This window comes from Rattus rattus, chromosome 1 (genome assembly GCF_011064425.1).
Source record: "Rattus rattus isolate New Zealand chromosome 1, Rrattus_CSIRO_v1, whole genome shotgun sequence".
NCBI lineage: Eukaryota > Metazoa > Chordata > Mammalia > Rodentia > Muridae > Rattus > Rattus rattus.
The window spans coordinates 252542851-252562796 of record NC_046154.1 but is presented as its reverse complement, the minus strand read 5'-3'; the positions used below and the strand labels follow the sequence as shown (position 1 = coordinate 252562796).

At 47.2% G+C, this 19946-nt stretch overlaps 1 protein-coding gene across 2 annotated transcripts in view; it reads left to right on the top strand.

The window, feature by feature from the left end:
* Poldip3 (DNA polymerase delta interacting protein 3) overlaps positions 1-19215 on the top strand; it is a 28822-nt gene extending 9607 nt beyond the window's left edge. The window contains exons 2-9 of one of the 2 annotated variants that reach the window (XM_032918595.1): positions 6605-6995; positions 7654-7740; positions 9932-10027; positions 11576-11755; positions 12263-12340; positions 13296-13425; positions 16051-16117; positions 17170-19215. In XM_032918595.1, the coding sequence (XP_032774486.1) occupies positions 6605-6995; positions 7654-7740; positions 9932-10027; positions 11576-11755; positions 12263-12340; positions 13296-13425; positions 16051-16117; positions 17170-17344 (1204 nt within the window). In that variant the 3' untranslated portion in view covers positions 17345-19215. The remainder of the gene's footprint in view (positions 1-6604; positions 6996-7653; positions 7741-9931; positions 10028-11575; positions 11756-12262; positions 12341-13295; positions 13426-16050; positions 16118-17169) is intronic. The other variant, XM_032918604.1, reaches the window with a different exon arrangement.
* The last annotated feature ends 731 nt before the right edge of the window (positions 19216-19946 follow it).

The following is a 19946-nucleotide window of genomic DNA, read 5'->3' as shown; positions in this document are numbered from 1 at the left end:
AGCTTTCCCTTGATTGTGACACCAGGGCCAGGTCTCCAAAACTGTCCTGTCCTGTACCCTTGGGGCTCATTGTACTTGTATCACCAGGGCCAGCTCTAGTGTGCTGCCCAGGTGAGGGGCAAGGGCCACAGCCATTGAGGGGTGAGGCCTGCTCTGTACAGCCCTGGGAAATCAACATGGTCCTAGGCAGCAACCCAGACCAGGGGTGTCCTTATGGCCTTTGGTGGTAATGTGGGCCATGAACATCAACACAGAACCCCACTGCTGCAGGGCCAGGACTTCACCATGGCCTCAGGTGGCCTCGCAGGCTACTCACATCGGGGTGTTCCTCCCTCTCTTCACTGTGCACACAGCCTTCTGCTTCTCTTTCTCTTTCATCTCCACCACTTACTTGCTCACCTTAGTGACACCTGAGCCTCTGGGTGTCTTTTGCCCTATCCATGGGTGGGATCTCTGGGCCCATATCCAGTTTTTTAGTTAAAACATATTATTTTACATTAAACAAGCTAGAACTTTAAAACTTATTTTGAGTTATTTGATTCAGTCTTGACAACACATACAGAAGACTATATATGAGAGAAATAAATTAGTCTCTCCTTCCAGGCTCATCTCTAACTTGAGTCACATACATGTGAACCTAGCATGACTACAAACAGTTCTTTAGAGAGAGTTTGGTAACTTACCAGCTTACTAACCCTTAGCTCATATGTCTTAGTTACTTTTAAAAGTTTATAACAAGTAAATTCTAAGTTAGGATTTTAAGGTTGGCATGGTGGCACATACCTTTAATCCCAGTACTTGGGAGGCAGAAGCAGACTGAGAGGCCAGTCTCCACAAAGCAAGTTTCAGGACAGCCAGGACTACACAGAAGAAATTCTATCTGAAAAAAACCAAACCCAGACAAACAGCATTTTATAATTTTTATCTGTTAAGTTTGTCTTAAAAATTACAGGTTTTGAATTGAAGCTCTTTTAGTATCAAAATAAACTTTAGACTATACCTATAGTACTTGGGGAGACAAAAAGTTAAGTAAGATGTAGACGCATCTTTAAGTCAGATTTTGTTAACATGAATAGACTATTAAAACCTTTGGAGTTTTTACACGTATGAATGTTTGAACTAGTAGCTTTTGTTGTAGGTTTTAAGTTTTCTAGAGTTGGGGGAATATTCAGAGAGCTAGAAAACCCTTATTTAGTCATTTTAACTTTTATATATCCATCTGACCTGATTAATATATTGGGGCTAGAGAATGGCTCAGAGGTTAAGAGTACTGACTGCTCTTCCAGAGGTCCTGAGTTCAATTCCCAGCAACCACATGGTGGCTCACAACCATCTGTGATGGAATCCGATGTCCTCTTCTGGATTGTCTAAAGACAGCGACAGTGTACTCACATACATAAAATAAACGAGTCTTTTTAAAAAATTGTATCATGAACTGTAACAGTCACACTCATCACTCATAAGAAACTTTTCTAGGAGAGGTGTGGCAATAGTTGGTACTTTACTCAGGGTTTCTTCATTGCTGCATAGGTGGACCTTCTCCTGTTTTTTAGTTTTTAAAGCCTGTGTACCCATAAAACCTTGAGGTCTCTCATAATTTGGGCCTAATTGCGCATAACCAGCTAGGAGGAGTAACTGGATACTCAAGTGACAGTTCAATGATCTTGTCTTTCTTTTTGAAGGACTATAATATTTAATAAGCCCAACTGTTTTAAGCAGGTACAGTTGAGGTTCTGAAGATGGCTGACATTTAGCTTGGAAGGTATTGTACAACATCACCTTACAAGAGAAGGTTGAATTCAAGTTACACAGAGTAATGCAGTAAGTCAGTATCACATGTGTACATTTGTTAAACCATTAGGCCTTGTAAGTGTCCAGGTAAAATCTTACAGAAAACATAAGGCAGCCTCTATAGCTTATGTAGCATGTAGAGTTTTTTTTTTTTAAAATATCATAATCATCATTAAATTCATGTTTAAATCATCTGACAGAATTTATTTGAGGGATCCCCATTGAAACTGCGATGCTGGAGTTACTGAGAGATTTAGAACAGAGGGCCTCTCTTATCCTTTCCATGTATGGGCGTCATGTTAGCTCGTTTTATTATGGCGCTTTCATACCATGAAATAATCAACGGTAGCCTCTGTTGGAAATAGCTTACCTCTTGGCTGTTTGTAAGTACATGTTTTTCTTGGCCTGTTGTGTTCTTCTCTCTGTCAGGGAGTTAGGGCCAGCCTGACTCCTGACAGAGGCTTTGGAGGAAATGTTGAGATAAGGAGACCTGTGTATGAAGCAGGCAGACCAAATACCATCCCCAGAGCCCATTCAAGTGAATTAAAACAGCCTGTGACAACTTTTCAGTATTATCCATATTCACAAGACATCCGAGTCTCAAGTCTATGCCCAGTGTCCTGTATTTCCACAACCAGTTTGCTTGTCTAGAGATGGGCTAAGACAACTTGGAAAGCCTAACGGGTAGCTGAAAAAGTAGAAATAAAGGCAAGAGTGTCAAGCTTGGTGGGACAGAAAACAAATGCAGACCAAAGATAAAGAAGTCCCAAGAACAGTCAGGGAAAGTTAGGGACCCAGTAAAAACAACAGGCTTTAGAACCCAATATAGATTCTGTCTGTCTGGGCCAGGTTGTAAGCGAGGAACAAACAAAAGAACAAGAACCAAGCAGACAAAAAAGAAGTGGCAAAACGGATTGGGAGCGCCTTAGCCCCACTGCCTGAGTCAGCCCCAGCTGGGGAGATGGGAAGCCTGAGGGTAGGGAGGAGGCATCCGATGCTCTAAGACTTAGAGGAATCAAAGCCAAAGCTAATCATGGGAGGCTGCTGCAATCTCTGGGACATTGTGATCCAGAGAAGGGATAAAAGCTCCCAGAGCTTCTGGGGCCTGGTCAGGGTGCCTCCCAGTCAGACTCTGACCCAGATAGATGGTTATGATGGATGGTGTGAATGGCAGTGATCACCTCCTGGAAAGTTCTTTGAGCCTTTCCTTCCTGTGATGCAGGGTTGACACAGGTAAGGAGGTACAGGTTATGCTCCTGAGAAAGTCCAGGCTGGGCGGGGGGCACGGGTGAGACAAAGGCTTATAAACAGGTTATTGTGGTAAATGCTGTGGGTGCTTCGGAAGCTGGTTCCTCCCTCTGGGCACCAGGGTGCAGAGAGGCTTTAGTGAAGGGAAGGGATACAGAAGTGAAAGAATGCTGAGCTTGGGAAACGGGGAAAGCTAGACGGCCTCCTCAACTGCTCAAGGCTTTTCTACACACTGCTTGTCTAGAATGCCCTTTGACTGCTTCTCTTCCCAGACTTCCACTTGTTTGTGATGACCCTACCGGCTGTGTGCCTTCCTTTCCCGTAGGGCTGTGTTGATTGTTTGATTAGCTGCAGGCCTTTCTTCAGTAGGCAGCACCTGAGGCTCACCCTTTCCTGCTGCTCTTGGTAATCTGATTGCTGTGACTTTGGAGGGTCAGTAAGTGGGTATTTTAATCTTGGGTGCTCTCTGTTTGCTTTGCTTTTGTTTAGATCTAGATGGTCATTGTTGATTACAATATTTTCTCCAGTTTATTAGGAGGACTTGAGCAGCAGCTCTGGCTGAACCCACAGCCAGTTTCTATTTTTATTTCTAGTGGACATCTCCGACAGATGTGAGAGACTGAGAAAGGCTGTAAAGTCTCAATTCCCATCATGGCTCCTTCAGTATGGTGTCAAGTTCTCTTAAGTAACCGCACTATTGCCTGTGGCTTCTAAGCTGTAGGCCCCTAAGTCAGGGGTAGCCCAACTGAATGGGGTAATGTTGTCTGCCTCATAGCTGCTTTTTTTTTTTTTAAGATTTATTTATTTATTTTGTATGAGTATACTGTAGCTGTCTTCAGACACACCAGAAGAGGGCATCGGATCCCATTACAGATGGTTGTAAGCCACCATGTGGTTGCTGGGAATTGAACTCAGGACCTCTGGAAGAGCAGTCAGTGCTCTTAACCACTGAGCCCTCTCTCCAGCCTCTCACAGCTGTTTTATGCTCCCTAATCATGGGTGCTGCCCCCTCCATACCCCAAACCCCATTCCTTTTCACTGATTTCTCTATGGCTCCATTTCCTTGAATCCTTTTTCCACAGCTGTGCTGGAGATTCGGCCAAGGCATAGTGCACACTAGACAGCCTCTACCACTGAACTATGCTCTCAGCCTGATCTCCCTGGGTCTTTGGGTAAGAAAATAAAGCCACACCAAACAAATACCACCTTCCAACTTAAAGTTACTCTGCCTGATTCTGTAAGTAACCACCCTTCTAGTTCTTGTAGGAACTAATGAAGTGTAACTCTTCCCCTACCACCAGGTGGTTTGTAGAGTTTTGTGAAATTGGTTTTTCTCTAGCCCCGTTACCAAATTAATAATCCTCCCACCTTGGCTCCTTGTTGACTGCTGGGATTACTGGGGTGCAGTCCTTAGCCGGGGAACAGGTGGGCCCTTCTGCTCCAGCGACTTGAGAGGGGAGAGTCAGGTAGGAGGAGGATCCTTGTGACTGGCGACCTGCCCAGTGTGAGGTGCCTTCTGGGAGCTCAAGCAGTGAACTGGAAACAGTAGGGGGCAGCCTTGTTGATACAGCATAAAATGCAGCCTGTGTATCCCCCAGAGTTTGGCTTCCACAGCTGGGGTGGGGTCTGACAGCTCTGTATTCAAGATGTACCACAGGGCTTTCTGAAGCTTCGCCAGCTCACAGTACTACTTTTAAAGTACTGGGTCCTAGGGAAGAGAGAACCACTTTCTCCCCTTCTAGCTTGGGGTTGGGGAGAGGAAATAAGGAAATTAACAGGTGTAACAGGCACAAAGGAAAGTTGTCTTGGAGAATCAAGGAGGGTTCTGAGTAAGGAGCTGCTGGCATAGACCTTGAGAAAGGACGCCCGCCTTAGTTAGCAGTGCTTGCTTAAACTATATGGGCTGGAATGGGGAGAGGCCTGCTGGTTGAGCAGGTAGGAAGGCCAGGCAGGAGAAACATGCAGACTCCTGTGCTTCACTCAGCAGAGCATGTGGACTCCAACCACTGTGGGCCACAGGAACAGGGCTGATTAATGGACTTTAATTCATATCCCCCCCCCCTGTTTTTTTGAGACAGGGTTTCTCTGTGTAGCCCTGGCTGTCCTGGAACTCATTGTGTAGATCAGGCTGGCCTCGAATTGCCTGTCTCCCTCCTAAGTGCTGGGATTAAAGACATACATCACCACTGCCCAGCTCATTTCTGATCTTTAGAAATGATATTTTTGATTTATGTGTAGGCATGTATGTATGTACCTTTGCATGTGGTGCCTGAAGAGGCAGGCTAGAAAGAGGCATCATACCTTCTGTGGCTGGAGTTGCAGGGTGTTGGTTTTAGGCCACCTTGTGTGGGTGCTGGGAACCAAACTTGGGCCAGGAAGAACAGCAAGTGCGTTTAACCACCACGCCATCTCTCGCCTTCCTTTTCAGTTTTAGGAGATTCTGAAATTGTATATTTTTGTTACTGAACAGCTTTTTTTTTTTTTTTTTAAGATTAACTTGTTTCATGTATATGAGTATTTTATATGAATATATATATGTGTTTGCACCATATATGTGCACTTTGGAGGTCAGAATAGAGCATTGGATCCCCTGGAATTGGAGTTAGGGATGGTTGCAGACTACTGTATCAATCACTGTTTCCATTGCTGTGACGAGACACCATGACCAAGGCAACTCTTATAAAGGACAGCATTTAATCAGGGCTGCCTACAGGTTCAGATAAAGATATCAGGTTCAGATAAAGATAAAGGTTCAGATGGCAGGCATGGTAATGAAGGAGACAAGAGTTCTAGTCTTGATCTGAATGCAGTTAGAAGTCTGTCTTCCAGGCAGCTAGAAGGGTCTTAAACCCCACCTCCAAAGGGATACACTTACTCCAACAAGGCCACACTTCCTAATAATGCCACTCCCTGAGCCATACATTTTCAAGTCACCACACAACCACCAACCATGCCAGTACTGAGAGCTGAACTTAGGTTCACTGCTAGAGTAACAGTCTTAACTACTGAGCTGAATTCTACTTTAGATTTTTTTTTTTGAACTGTGTTTTGCAGTCTAGTTCAGACCAGCCTTAAACTCAATAGTCTTCTTACCTCAATCTCAAATGCTCTGATTACAAGCATTGCTTGTGTGGCTGGTACAACCTTTATCTTCGTTCTGCTAGCCTTTTGAGTGCTGAGACCTGCAGGTTGGCCTCCTTAGTTCTGCTAAGAGGCGCCAGCCTACATAGAGGCACCATTTGTTTTAAGAGGCATCTTCACCAGGTCTGCCTTCCTTCCACACAGAAAGCAGGCACAGTAATAGATATTCCAAGGTGTATGAAGGGTTGACTAAAAGCAGGATCAAGGGAGCAAACAGTTTTAACTGGTGATGGGTTCTCCGTGGTTCCGTTTATGAGGCAAAGTGAAAAGCCTGAGGTACAGAAGAAGTACTTGTTTCTGTGTGTTTGGGTGCCAGCAGGGTTCTGGAAACTCCAGAACAAGCTTTTTGCTCAGTGTCTCCCAACTCTCCTCCATGGGCTGCTATTGAGCCCCAGATCCACTTACTGTTTTAATATGTTTGCAGGCTCAGTGTCAGACCAGGAATTGGAGGCGTCCGATCTCGAGTTGGGATCCAGCATAGTCTTCTTAGCCAACCAGCTCGCACAGCCACCTTCCAGCAAAGATTTGACGCCCGGCAGAAGATTGGCCTCTCAGATGCTCGGCTCAAGCTGGGTGTCAAAGATGCCCGGGAAAAGCTTTTGCAGAAAGATGCCCGGTTTCGGATCAAAGGAAAAGTACAGGATGCCAGAGAGATGCTGAACTCACGAAAGCAGCAGAACACTGTGCCCCAGAAGCCCCGCCAGGTGGCTGATGCCCGGGAGAAGATCAGCTTGAAGAGGAGATCCCCTGCTACATTCACAAGCCCGCCCATTGGGACTGTGACCCCCGCTCTGAAACTCACCAAAACTATTCAGGTAGGTTGTGGCTCTCCTCCAGCATTTCAGAAACCCGGGGAGAAGCTAGACGTGTGCAGGGGAAATTGGGGGATAGTAAACATGCAGTTGCTCCAAGTGTTGGTCCAGCACGGTCTGACTTCAGAAAGGCATAGAGGACATTACAGTCTCATGGAACCTTTCGAAGGAGAGGTCCACAAGAATGAACTGACTTTCCAAAGTGAGAACGAAGTAGAGAAGAAGACGGGGAGAGCAGAAAGCATGTTGTAGACAAGTTGTCTACTCCTCACTCAAATTGTAGAATTACTATTTCAGTCTTGAAAAGAGAGTGTGTAAGAAGTGTGAAGTAGTGCTTCTGACATTACTCAATCAGCCAGTCAGTCCAGGACCAGGGTAGGAGCCCGGGAGACCTGACTGCTTGTCCAGTGCCTTGGCTGCCCCAAACAACCACTGTCCCAGGAGGAGAGGAAACTGCAAGGCTAACTGTATTAGCTTTGTGACCGGGGAACAAACAGCAGCAGCACCAGTTGTTGACTGAGCCAAGTTCATTGAGCTCTTCGGGTCCTTACTGCATGACCTTTGCTGATACCTGTCTAAGCCAGCCTGTTTTAAATTCATTGACCTACTTAGAGTGCACATGAACCCTCTGGGATGGATTGTGACTACCGGATGTTTCTAGGTTCCACAGCAAAAGGCCATGGTGCCACTTCATGCCCATCCTGCTGGAATGAGGATCAATGTTGTCAATAACCACCAGGCCAAACAGGTAGAATGAGTGTGTGTGGTACCCACGTGTGAGTATGTATGCATGCATTTTGCTTTGATGAGGTCTGTTAGGGTAGATTGACTGAGGACTGGCCTAAGGCTCCTATTTCAAAGGACCAGAAGGTTTTCACTTTGGAATTTGTGAGTTTTAAGAAGAATTTGTGCTGGGTGTGCTGGCACTCATATTTAATCCTAGAGCTTAGGGATCAGAGACTGTGAGTTTGAGGCTAGCCTGATCTACATAGTGAGAAAAAGAAGCAGAAGCCCCTTAGAAGACATGGTGGTTCATACCTGTAAGCTCAGTACTTAGAGGTTGTCTCAGAGCTCATTAATTTGAGGCCTACCTGGGCCATATAGTGAATTCAGGAAAACCTGGGCTACAAAATGAGACCTTGTTTTAAAAAAAGAAAGAAACTTCTTAATCCAGGCATGGCGTATGTGTAATCACCGGGGCAGAGCCAAGAGGGTCATAATGTCTAGGACAGCCTCAGCTACATAGGGGAGACCTTATCTCCAAAAAGAACCTTTAAAAAAAAATAATTATTTTATATATGCGAGTACACTGTCACAGTCAGATCCCATTATAGATGGTTGTGAGCCACCATGCGTTGCTGGGACTTGAACTCAGGACCTCTGGAAGAGCAGTCAGTGCTTTTAGCCACTGAACCATCTCTCCAGCTCTGAAACTTTTTTTTTTTTTTTTTTTTTTTTTTTTTTGGAGACAGGGTCTCATGTAGTCAGGCTGGTTTCTAGTTCATTATGAACATCATTTGATACTCCTGCCTCCCCCTTGTGGTACGCTGTGCCGTGAATGAAACCAGGGCTTTTGTGTTTTACCATCTAAGCAGCTACATTCCAGCCTCTGAGAAGAAACTTGTTACTGAGAGAGGCGAGGCACAAAGGGCAGTAGAAAACAGGAAAATCAAATAGAGGTTATAAACACTGCATGTGTCTAACGGAGAAAAGCACCCTCATGTGCCTCTTCACCAAGCAGACACTGCTGACTTTCTGCTGGAGCTCCCCTGGAGGTTTGTTTGTTTTTAAAATGTATCAGTGTTTGTATGTATGTATGTATGTGTGTGTGTGTGTGTGTGTGTGTGTGTGTGCTGCATGTGTGCCTGTTGCTATGGAAGTCAGAAGAAGGTCCCTGGAACTGGAGTTAACCCCTCATGTGGGTGTTGGGAGCTGAGAGAGCAGCCAGTGCTCTTACCGCTGAGCCATCCCTCCAGCCCACTTTGTGGCCATTGTTGTTTTGATGTGCTGGGAGTGGAACTCAGGGCCTTACCGGGCTGGACAAGTACTGGACCACTGACCCACTCCTCCAACCTTCTTGTTCTTCATTTGTTGTTGCTACTTTTTGTTTAATACCTGGGTAGGATTGAGATTATGTTCTCACCCAATTTTTTAACATTCTTTTTTATCTTTTCTTTAGAATTTGTTTCAAATTTATAGTAACATCTTTAACAAATCTACTGATTTGACATTTTTTCCAGACAGAAATACTACGCTGTGAACATCTTTGGGATAAAACTCATTGTAGGGTTTAGGTTTACTCCTACAGAACAGACATTGGGATGACTTTCCAAGCCAATTGATAACACAGTCTTGTACTTCACAGTGACATTGCGCTCAGTGATAGACTGCCTACAGAGGCATGTACCAGACTAGCTATGTATTAGGCTGTACCATCTTACCATCTAGGTTTGTGTAAGTATACTTTATCTCACGATGAAGTCCTTCCTCAGACTACATCATTAACTGAATATAAAATATAGAGATTCTGGATATACATTTGCTACCTATAAAAAGGTATTTCTGCCATGTGTTAAGTGCTTGGGAGACTGGGGACAGGAGGATTGAGTTTCAGGCCAGCTGGGCTACACGGATTTTTACCAAAAAGGAATTTCTGAGCTCCTATACATAGAAGTAGTTCTCAGCAGTTACTGGGTTCTGTGGTAGGAGTCCCCTGTGGGGACTTGGGTCACACATCTCTCGACCCCAGTACTTATGTGTTGTACTCCTTTCTAAGTCCTTGTTCATTTCAGCAGCCATTGCTCTGCTCTTGTTTCAGATACGTGTTGAGGGGCTGCATGCCGTTTTAGCGTTTATCCAACTAATTGATTTGTTTATTTCAGGGTGCTAGGGATTGCTGAGCGACATCCCTAGCCCAGCTACTGTTTCTTTATCCTCAGAATTTGTATGACCTGGATGAAGATGATGACATTGTAGCACCCATTCCTACTAAGCAGATGAAGTTTGCAGCCCCGGGCAGCCTTATTCACCACACGGTACGGCGATTTTTCCTTTTCCTTGCTGCATTCTGCACATCAGATCAAGTGGATGGATAAGGTTGTGGACAATCACTGATTTGGGCTATAAGCTTTTTAGAGCTGTAACTGGCCAGCTCCTTTGTTTTAATGTTGCTAAGACTGGGCTGTCAAGGTCCTACAGCAGTGACAGGAAGAGCTGCAGTCCTAGGGGCTGGTTTGAGTCCCTTGAAGGGAATTGTGTCTTAGTCCATCTCCTGCTGCTGTGACAGTACAACAACTGGTTGAACTGTAAGCAGTGTAAGTTTACCAGGAGTCAAGAAAGTTGGACTGCATCAGTAAGGGTGCCGCAGACATCACACGGAGAAGTGAGAAAGCAGCGTGGGAGTCTGAGGAAGGTCCTGCTGCAGAGGCTGAGCTCTGGCCGGGACCCCAGCTGTGATGCCGTCTCCTGGGTACTAATCAAGGTCTCACAGTGCTCGTGAGGTTGAACATGTCAGGGAAGTGGCCTTTCCAGTAATTAGACAAGTCAGTGTGAAGAGTTTCTGTTTCCAAGGAATCACACCCTCAGTTCTGTGGTCTGTGTGTGTGCTCAGTTTCTGCAGCCTGTCTTTACAGTCTGGGAGCTACAGAGGCTATGACTGCATGGTGCCTCTACATGGCCAGGTCAGAGACTCAGAACTAGGAGTTCTGTGTCTTCCTAAGAGTTCCTAGGGGCTGGAGAGATGGCTCAAAAGTTAAGAGCATTGGCTGCTATTCCAGAGGACCTGGGTTCATTTCCCAGCAACCACATGGTGGCTCACAACCATCTGTAACCCCAGTTAAAGGGGATCTGACAGACGATAGATGCAAACAAAACACCAATGCACAGGAAAGAAAGATTAATCAGTAAAGAATGAAGGAGGGTCTGTGTTCAGCTGTCTGCCAGCTGACAATCCTTCCATCAAAGTAGAAGCCATTTATGGGGGAACGAGCTTGAGCTCAGGCTTTGGCCTTCTGACCAGCTGTAAGTGAGCCTGTGGCTGTTGAGTCTCAGGTCACGGCTGACGGTGGTACATGTCAGGCAGGAGCAGTTTATTTACCGCAGGCTAATCCACTCGAGACGTGGCCAGACCCTCAGCAGGTACCACAAAGGCCTTTTAAAGCAAAAAACAAAAACAGGAAAAAAAGGAACAGTAGGGTTACTTGGGAAGGGTGGGTGGGTGGGGTCAGGACAGGTTGTTTACTAAGTAAGGCAGGGGGCAGGGGCAATGGAAGAAGGAAGGGTAGAGTTACCTTGAACCTTTCCTGGCTCTTGGTGAGTTTCTTGGTTACATCTGTATGAAATTCTCTTGCTAAGCAAGAACTAGTGCTATGGGAAGTGGCTTCTATGTTTCCTAGCAAGGGTTCTGGTCCCTGCGTGGTCTATGCTTTTCCCTTGCTCCTCCCTAGTGTGCATGGCTGGTACTAGCTGCCCTACCCTTTGTGCTTGGACTGAGGCTTTGGGGGTCTTGCATTAGCTTGTTGTCATCTCTTCAGACAGTGGTCTGTGTCTCTGGTATCTCAGACTCTTTCTGCTTGTTTGTATAGACTGGAATGAGTAGTCCCAAGCTCTCCATGTCCAAGACCCTCCCTCTCACAAAAGTGGTCCAGAACGATGCCTACACCGCTCCTGTTCTCCCCTCCTCTGTTCGAACCAAAGCCTTGACCAACATGTCCCGGACACTGGTGAACAAGGAGGAGCTTCCCAAAGAGCTGCCACCTGCCGAGGTAAGGAAGGCTACAGCTGAGTGTCAGCCTGTGTTAGGGGTCAGTGTGCTGTATGTGTGCCCTAGAAGGGCCTCAGGACACGCTGAGGCATGGATGTCACTGCTCCTTTCTGCAGTGAATAAACCAGTACCTTGGACCCTTGCCTTAGCTTGCTGGCAATGAGGACCCTTGTAGAGAGATGACACTATGTGGCTTGAGGGTCCCAGAAGAGAGTGCTGAGAACCATGAGGGGATGGCATATTGGGCCTCTCAGAATTTAAACCTACAGCATTTGTTCTGACTGGGTCTAGATACATGGGCAGCATTCCATGCAGAAGCTTGGGTTGAAGGGCCTGTGTCTCCTAGGAAGTACAGGAGTCTCCTGGCCTCTACTATCCAGGATGCCTGCTAAGGTGGATGCACTCTGAATGGGGTTTCTGCTGTGCCTTCCTGGTCAGTTGTCTGGAGTGAGTTCTGTAGGGGCGCATGCTACTTTCTGACACCGTGTCACATGCTTATCCCTGGCAGCCTGTGCTTAGCCCCTTGGAAGGCACCAAGATGACTGTGAATAATCTGCACCCGCGAGTCACAGAGGAGGACATAGTTGTAAGTACCATCATGGACCACCCGACCTTTTAGTCACAGGCTGTTTCTGTGGTACAGGCTTCTAGGACCATGTCAGTTAATGATTTTCTGGAACTCAAAGGATGGTCATGCTCAGGGTAAGGTTTTTTATTTGGTTTGGTTTTAGTTTTGGTTTTTCAAGACAGTGTTTCTCTGTATAACAGAACCCTGGCTGTCCTGGGCTCACTTTGTAGATCTGGCTGGCTTTGAACTCACAGAGATTCCCCTGCCTCACAACTTTGAGCTCAGGTTTAAGTTCTGGTTTGCACTCTCCTCCATCTTCGTATGGTGTACCCTCTGTGGCCTCTGCCTCTGTCACTGAAGTGCAGTGGTTGCATGTGAAGACAGCACATACAGAGCACTCCTTAAAGATGATTTCAGTTGACGAGTGTGTAGCTCACACTCGTAGTTAATGCCACACAGCATCCCAAAGGCTGTGACAGGAAGCCAGCTAGGAGGGGGACACGACCTGAGAGTAGTGCTCTCTCAGCCGGTAGACGGCAGCACCCATTGGCCATCTGTGTCTAATTAGCTAGGATTCTCCTGATTTTAGTGCTCAAAGTCCCATGCCATGTCCTGGGAGCCTCTTCATCAGGCAACCTTGGCTGTAAGTCACCCAGATGGGGCACCAGCATCCATAGTTGCAGCGGTCTCCCTCCCCAGCTGCATTAAGCACTGCCTTTGATGAGCTTCCCAGCGTTCCCTCTGTGGTTCCAGCACAGCTCTCTGAAGGTCCATAATTGTTATCACTGTTGAACTGCACAGGGAGAGCTTGGGGCAGAGCATTTTGCGGGAGGTCACTTGTACTGCAAGCAAAGAATACTAGCAGACAGGGACCTGCCCTGAGATCCTGGGTGTGCGGCTGCAGTGCAGTTCTTGGAGAGTGCGAGCGGCAAGTAGTCTGCATTTCCCTCCCAACCTCACTTGTCCTTTGCAGGAGCTTTTCTGTGTGTGTGGAGCTCTCAAGCGGGCTCGACTGGTCCATCCTGGGGTAGCAGAGGTTGTTTTTGTGAAGAAGGATGACGCCATCACTGCTTATAAGAAGTACAACAACCGATGTCTGGATGGTAGGTTAGGGGAAGGCCGCCATCATGCTCCCCTCTCTGTTTTAAAGCAGTGGGCTTTTGGGGTAAACTATCCTCCGAGATTGGTACAAAGACATCTTGGGGGACTCACCTCCTAGGGCTTCTGGGTAACAGGAAGAGGCAGTGAGTAGGGCATCTCCACGGAGGAGTCTCTCAAAGGGTCTTGCTGGGAAAACTGAGTCGCCACGCTAGGACCCAGTGTTCTCAGAGGTCTTGGCTTCTAGGGGAGATGTACACTGCTTCCTCTTTATGTCAAGCCACACATTGGGAGCTCTGGACCACGCTCCTTTTCCTCTTGCTCAAGATGAGTGTGCTGAGGGCCTTCTGAGGACCAGGGCCCCTCCATACTAGAAGCAAGGAGAGAGAGAAGCGAAGATGGCCTCGGCGCTTCAGTTTGCATTTCCCAGTTGGCTAATGGTGATGATCATTGTTTCCCACGTGCTGCTCTGCCATATTTGTGTCTTCCAGAGAGATGTCTAATTTTTGAGACAGGGTTTCTCTGTGTAGCCCTGGTTCTCTCTCCCTCTGTAGACCAGGCTGGCCACAAACTCAGATCCACCTGCCTCTGTCTCCAATTGCTGGGGTTAAAGGTGTGTCCCACTGTCCAACTGGATTCTGGGGTTTGTTTTTTTTTTTTTAATCCTGAGTTGTGAAGGTTCTTCATATGCTCACAAGGCTAGACAGACAGCACATGGGGTTAAGCACAAGCATCAGGACCAGGGACCCTGTCCTGTAAAAGGCCACACGTTGCTGTGATGTCTATTTGCACACAGCAGGTCTCCCTCTGTAGCTCAGCCTGACACAAACTCAAAGCAGCACTGCAGCCTCTGCCTCCCAGGACTGAGATTACAGCAGGCACCATGAGGGCAGCTCAATTCTATTTCATTTTGTGGTACTTGTTTTTCCGGTGCTCGGTCAAACTAAGGGCCTCACATGAGAGGCAAACATTCTCCCTCCGAGCTCCAGCTCTGACTGCACCTTTAACGGCAGCCTTGCCTAAGCATGCAACCCTGGTTCCTGTGACCATCTCTGTGTCATCATAGCTAATCATGGAGTTCATGCCTAAGCACTGTCTGAGACAGTCTAGCCTGGGCTGCACAGTTTCAGGACAGCGTAGGCTATAAAATTGGGACTTAGCTTAAACTCATTACAGGGTTATTAGTTGATCTGATTTTAGTGTTGTATTTCAGGGCAGTAGGTACACCAGAGACAGACAGATATGGCTGGTTGGTGGGGCAGCCAGAACACACACTTGTGATGCTTCTTGCTGTATCACATGACAGATGTCATAACCCTGAGGCAGCTCCAGGCACTGCAGATTCACCAAAACATGACAGACTGAGAGTGCGCACTGCTAACTCATCTGGGGTGCTGAGAACCTTTAGTTTGGAGAGAGGAGGGGAGATAAACCCTGAAGGCACTGTAGTGCAGGGTGTGGCATCAGCAGTGTGCACGTCGTCCAGATGCACTGTTGCAGGACTCAGTGCCTGCCCACAAGCACTCCTAGTAATCAGAGTTCTGGGTTCTTGAATGGGCTCAGTGTGCATTGAGTTATTCTCTTTGTGGTTGCTCAGGGGTTTGCAGTGCACTTATAATTTATTAAAAAGCTGGGTCAGGGGGTTGGGGATTTAGCTCAGTGGTAGAGCGCTTGCCTAGGAAGCGCAAGGCCCTGGGTTGGTCCCCAGCTCCGGGAAAAAAAAAAAAAAAAAAAAAAAGCTGGGTCAGGTTAATAACGACTTTCCTTGGCACAGAAATGCTCTCCTGGGTAGCTCTGTTCCCTTTGCACATTGTATCTCAGAGCAGGAGTGCGGTCTCCAGATCCTTTGAGACAAAGGGGAAGCCTTACATTACATGCTTTTTCACACAGGCTCATAGCATCCACGTTTACTGTGTGCCTCATAAACTTGTTGAGTGGCTTCTTACTGCATAATTCCTTCCCCACCCCACAGTCACCATCTCTCTTGTAAAGCAAAGTCTGGCCTTTTTGCTTCCCAGTCTCATTCCTGAGGCTCCCTCACACTCTTGGGTTTCTTCCTTAGTGACTGCGTGTGTAGGTGTGCTTTCTGTGGCTCTGATGAAGTACTTGAGGCTCTGTCCTTTTTACAGAAAAGAGACTTTACTTGGGGATTTCAGAGGCTGCAGTAACATTGGTTTAGCATAGCTGAGGACTCCCTAGCCAAGCCTGCTGTTCTCAGAGTATTGTGCCATACTTAGTGATCACATTTTACAAAGGAAGAAAAATTTGAGCATGGAGTTGGGGAAGAGATGCCTCAGTCACCTTCCCGAGGTTAGAGTCTGGGAGACTAATGGGTGACAGACTCGATGTGATCTAAGGTGGACGTCAGACCTCACAGCTCTGTAGGATGCACACTCAGTTAGCTGCACCCCCAGACCTGCTGGATAGCTTCTGTATGTTCTGCACTAGGTATCCCAGGCTGACTGTAAACTTGGAATCCTGCCTGAGTCTCAGTATGTCTGTCTGAGCTGTGCCACCATGCCTAGCTCCAGTGGTAGAATTTGACCCTGGGTCATGGAGTTGGGGATCCTTGTCCTCCGATGAGGGAGAAACAGGTCTCTTGATGGAGCCTTTTCATTTTTGGTTTGCAGGGCAACCTATGAAGTGCAACCTTCACATGAATGGGAATGTCATCACCTCAGACCAACCCATCCTGCTGTAAGTGCTAGGGGCATAGACTAGGACAGAATCCCTGCTCGTTTACTTTGCACAGTCACCTCTTTTCTGACGCTCACTGGTCCATCAGGATGCTTGAATTAGAACCAAGTGGCTTGTCTCAAAATGTCTCCAGGGTTTGATTACAGTCTCATCCTGATTAATATGATAGTGTCCAGCACCTCGGAGGGAAGTAGAGAGCACGCTCTCACGTCTGCTTTGTGTGACTGCCATCTTCATGGTAAAGAAAAGTAACTGCACTTCCCTGGAATGACCGTGTTGAGGCACATGTGCCTGGCTCACTATTGAGGACTTTTTGGAGCCTGAGGTGCATAGAATATTAAGGCTAGCAGAATAGAATTTTTCTTGAAAAAGGAAATATACCCAAGAAGAAGCTGAGACCTACCAAGGAGGGTGGAATTGTGCCAGGCAGGCCCAGAATAGACTTGGACATGCAGAGGCAGGATCTGAACCTAAGTAGTAGATGGTGATTGGACAAATTCTGTAAAACCTCCCCAGAAGTAAGTTGTGCTTTACAAATGTTTTGGGAAGGGACTAGAGAGACAGTTGAGTAATAGGAGTGTATACTGCTCTTACAAGAGGACCCAGGAAGGTTGGGCAGCTCAAAACCATCTGTGAGCATTGTATACACATGCATAGATACATACATATACATATGTATTTGAAATTTAAAAGTTAAAATATTGAAGTTTTTTATGATCTGATAAATTCATCATTGGACTAACCAGAATTAATGCAATTGACTTAGGTGAGAGTTGAAAGATTGTGTAATATGTGTCCTTGTTTGACCACCCAGAAGAAGATGGAGTGTTTCCAAATGTGGAACTGGAGCACTAGAAGGCTGTAGCTAGGTTTTGTTTTGTTTTGTTTTTAATAATAAATAAGAAAAGTAACAGTTTCCAATAAGGTGAGGTGAGAGAGGGGTGTGGATAGCATTGAGCTCCATGCCCAGCTCCCAGCCGACACTCAGTGGGACGCAGCACCACCTAGGTAGAAACTGACACTGACGGGGGTTGGGTTGTCTGTTCTCACAGGCGGTTGAGTGACAGCCCCTCAGTGAAAAAGGAAAGTGAGCTGCCGCGGAGGGGCAATCCTGTCTCTTCCAACCCTCCTGCCGAAGTGGACCCTGACACCATTCTCAGAGCACTCTTCAAGTCCTCGGGGGCCTCTGTGACCACACAACCCACAGAATTCAAAATTAAACTTTGAGGAGGGGATCGAGGCAGTCAGAAACAGGGCAGAGGAGGGTGGCTCTGTTTCCCAAGGCAAAGTTGAGACCAACGGGCTGGGCCGTCGGACTGAAGCCCCCTGAGCAAGGGACAAGGTACCAGGGAGAGCTTCTTCGCTGGACGGGACCCACCTTTCTGTGTTGTTCTACACCTTGCCCTTCTGTGTGTTACGTTTCTGTAGTAGGTTTCCTCTCTCCTCCATTCATCACCAAGGTAGGCTGTGTTTGTCCGTGTGCCTCCCCTATCCTCGGCCCCTAGCTGATTTCTTCCCTAGAAATGGTGCACTGTTTCCCTGGGTGGCCTTGTGGCCCCATGGGACACAGTGCAGGAGCATGTTGGAAAGTGCTTTTTTTTTTTTTTAATGTTTTGTTCTCAAGAGTTTTCTTGTTCTGTTGAAGTTTTCAAACAAAACGAAATGAATGGGACCTCCTGCCATTCTGTGGGCACTCAGTCAGCCAGGGGGCTGCATCAGGTCACTGGCTTCTTGTGTTCTCACCACTGTCATCTCCAGGACTGACTGCTAATGTGCAGCCCTATGACGGGCAGGTAGGGCAGCTGTGTTGCCTGCTCTTGGCTGCCTGTGCTGTTTTGGACAGTGTCCCAGAGTTCATGGCCCCTTGTTAGTGTTGTGCCAAAGGCCCTGGCTCAGTTCTTTGAGCTTCCGTATGGGAGTAAGGAAGGGACCTGTGCCTATTAGCCCTCTTGGTTCTCACCTGATAGGGCAGCATCAAAGCCTGGCTTTGGTGCCAGTGCCAGCTGCAAGTTGGTTGAGCCTTTTTCCAGGTTCTACCCCGGGCTGCAGCACAGAGAACTTGGGGAAGACTGATTGAATCAAAGCCATTGGCTGGCTCTGGCTCTGCTTTTCTGGCTTCGGCTATCTACAGAACAGCAGTCAGGGTTGCCCAAAGTGCAGCTGCCACCAGGGCATTTTCTCTGCTAGTGTAAGTGACCCACATTGATGAATGGTCTGAGTAGAGCCAGGCTACAAAGCAAGCTGGTGGGTTACTGGGTAAAGTGTACTCCTACATTGTTAGTGTAGGACTTAGGCAGGTGCCGAGTGTCAAGTAGCAGCATTCCAGAGCTGGGCAGTAGTCCCCTGACAGTGGGGACAGAAGATGCTAAGCTGTCATAGCTGGAGCAGGATTCTAAGGGCGCACATTATCAGTAGTGTGTGCTGTAAAGGGACAAGCTGAGGAAGGAAAGGAAGCTGAGGCATGGTGACCCATTCAGGGCTAGCCCAGGAAAGAGAACTTCAACTAATTCTTCTTTCCTGAGTTAGATCTGCCCAGCTGGAAGGGTGTTTTGAGTCAGAATCAGCCCTTCAGCTCTGAGGTTGCCCAGCAAAGGAATCCAGGAATGACATCTGGGGTGTCCACATCTAAAGAAGCCTCCTTCTCTTAAACCCTTCTAGATGGGTACAAACTTAACTCTTCTCAGAAACTGGAAGACATTCCTCTGTGTTTACCCCTTCCTGGCCCAAGAGAACACCCCTAGACAAAAGGGCCTCACTTCTCTGCCACTGGGAACGGTTGGCATGCTTTTTGCTTTGTATAGAGGAGGGATGGCTGAGGCCCTTCCTGTCCCCTACTCTCTTTGAGCCAGGCGTGCAGTGATGGCACACTCAACTGAGTCAGCCTCACCCTCCTGGCCATGTGGTACTTTGGGGAGTGGGGCGTTTACCCCTCCTGCATTTCAGAATGTCATTTTGGGAAACAGAAAAGAAGATGGGCCAACCCTCATGTCCCCTGCTCCCTTCCATTACTTCTTTGTGTCTTGTTTAGGAGAGAAAGGCATTGTGGGATGGAGGGGCTTGTTACTTTCCATTTCTCAATAAATGTTTGTTATTCCTAACTTTGAGCTGTAACGTCTTTTTTTATTGCTTTTATTATATCTATTGGGTGCGTGTGCATTTCATGATCCATGTGTGGTAGTCAGGGGTCAACCTGAGGGGATCGGGAGTCCATTCTCTCCTTCCACCATATGGGTTCTGTGATTGAAACTCAGTTTATCAGGCTCAAGAGTAAACACCTTTACCTACTAAGCCATCTTGTTGACTCTGGGCTGTTCCCCCCACACACACCTCTATCCCTGTGTACGTGTGTTTGTGTGTGCGTGCATGTGTGTGTGTGCCTGTATACACTCAGGTGCACAAGTGTATGGGCATACTTGATGCCTGAAGAGAACCTATAGAATTGGAGTTACAGTTGTGAGCTGCCTTGTAGGTGTTGGGAATCCTAGCACTGATCCTTTGGAAGAACAGCCAGTGAATGGTCTTCCCCACTGAATCACTCTCCAGCCTCAGTAAATTATTAACTGACCCTCTTAAGCTCAAATGTTATACACTTCCAATACACAGTGTCACAGAATGCACATTCCCATTCCAAAAGGAAGGAAAGGAATGGGGGTAATTGGGCCAAAGGGAGGCCAAAGCCCTGCGATACCAACACCAAACCCTGTGGCTCCGTGTGCACTGATGGAGACTTCAGTTCCCAACAGTTTAGAGAGCTCTGCCCCTCCAGCTTTGCTCTCTGCAACAACTCCCTGCTGGTTCCACTTCTTGCATGTAGCTTTCTGTCAAATAT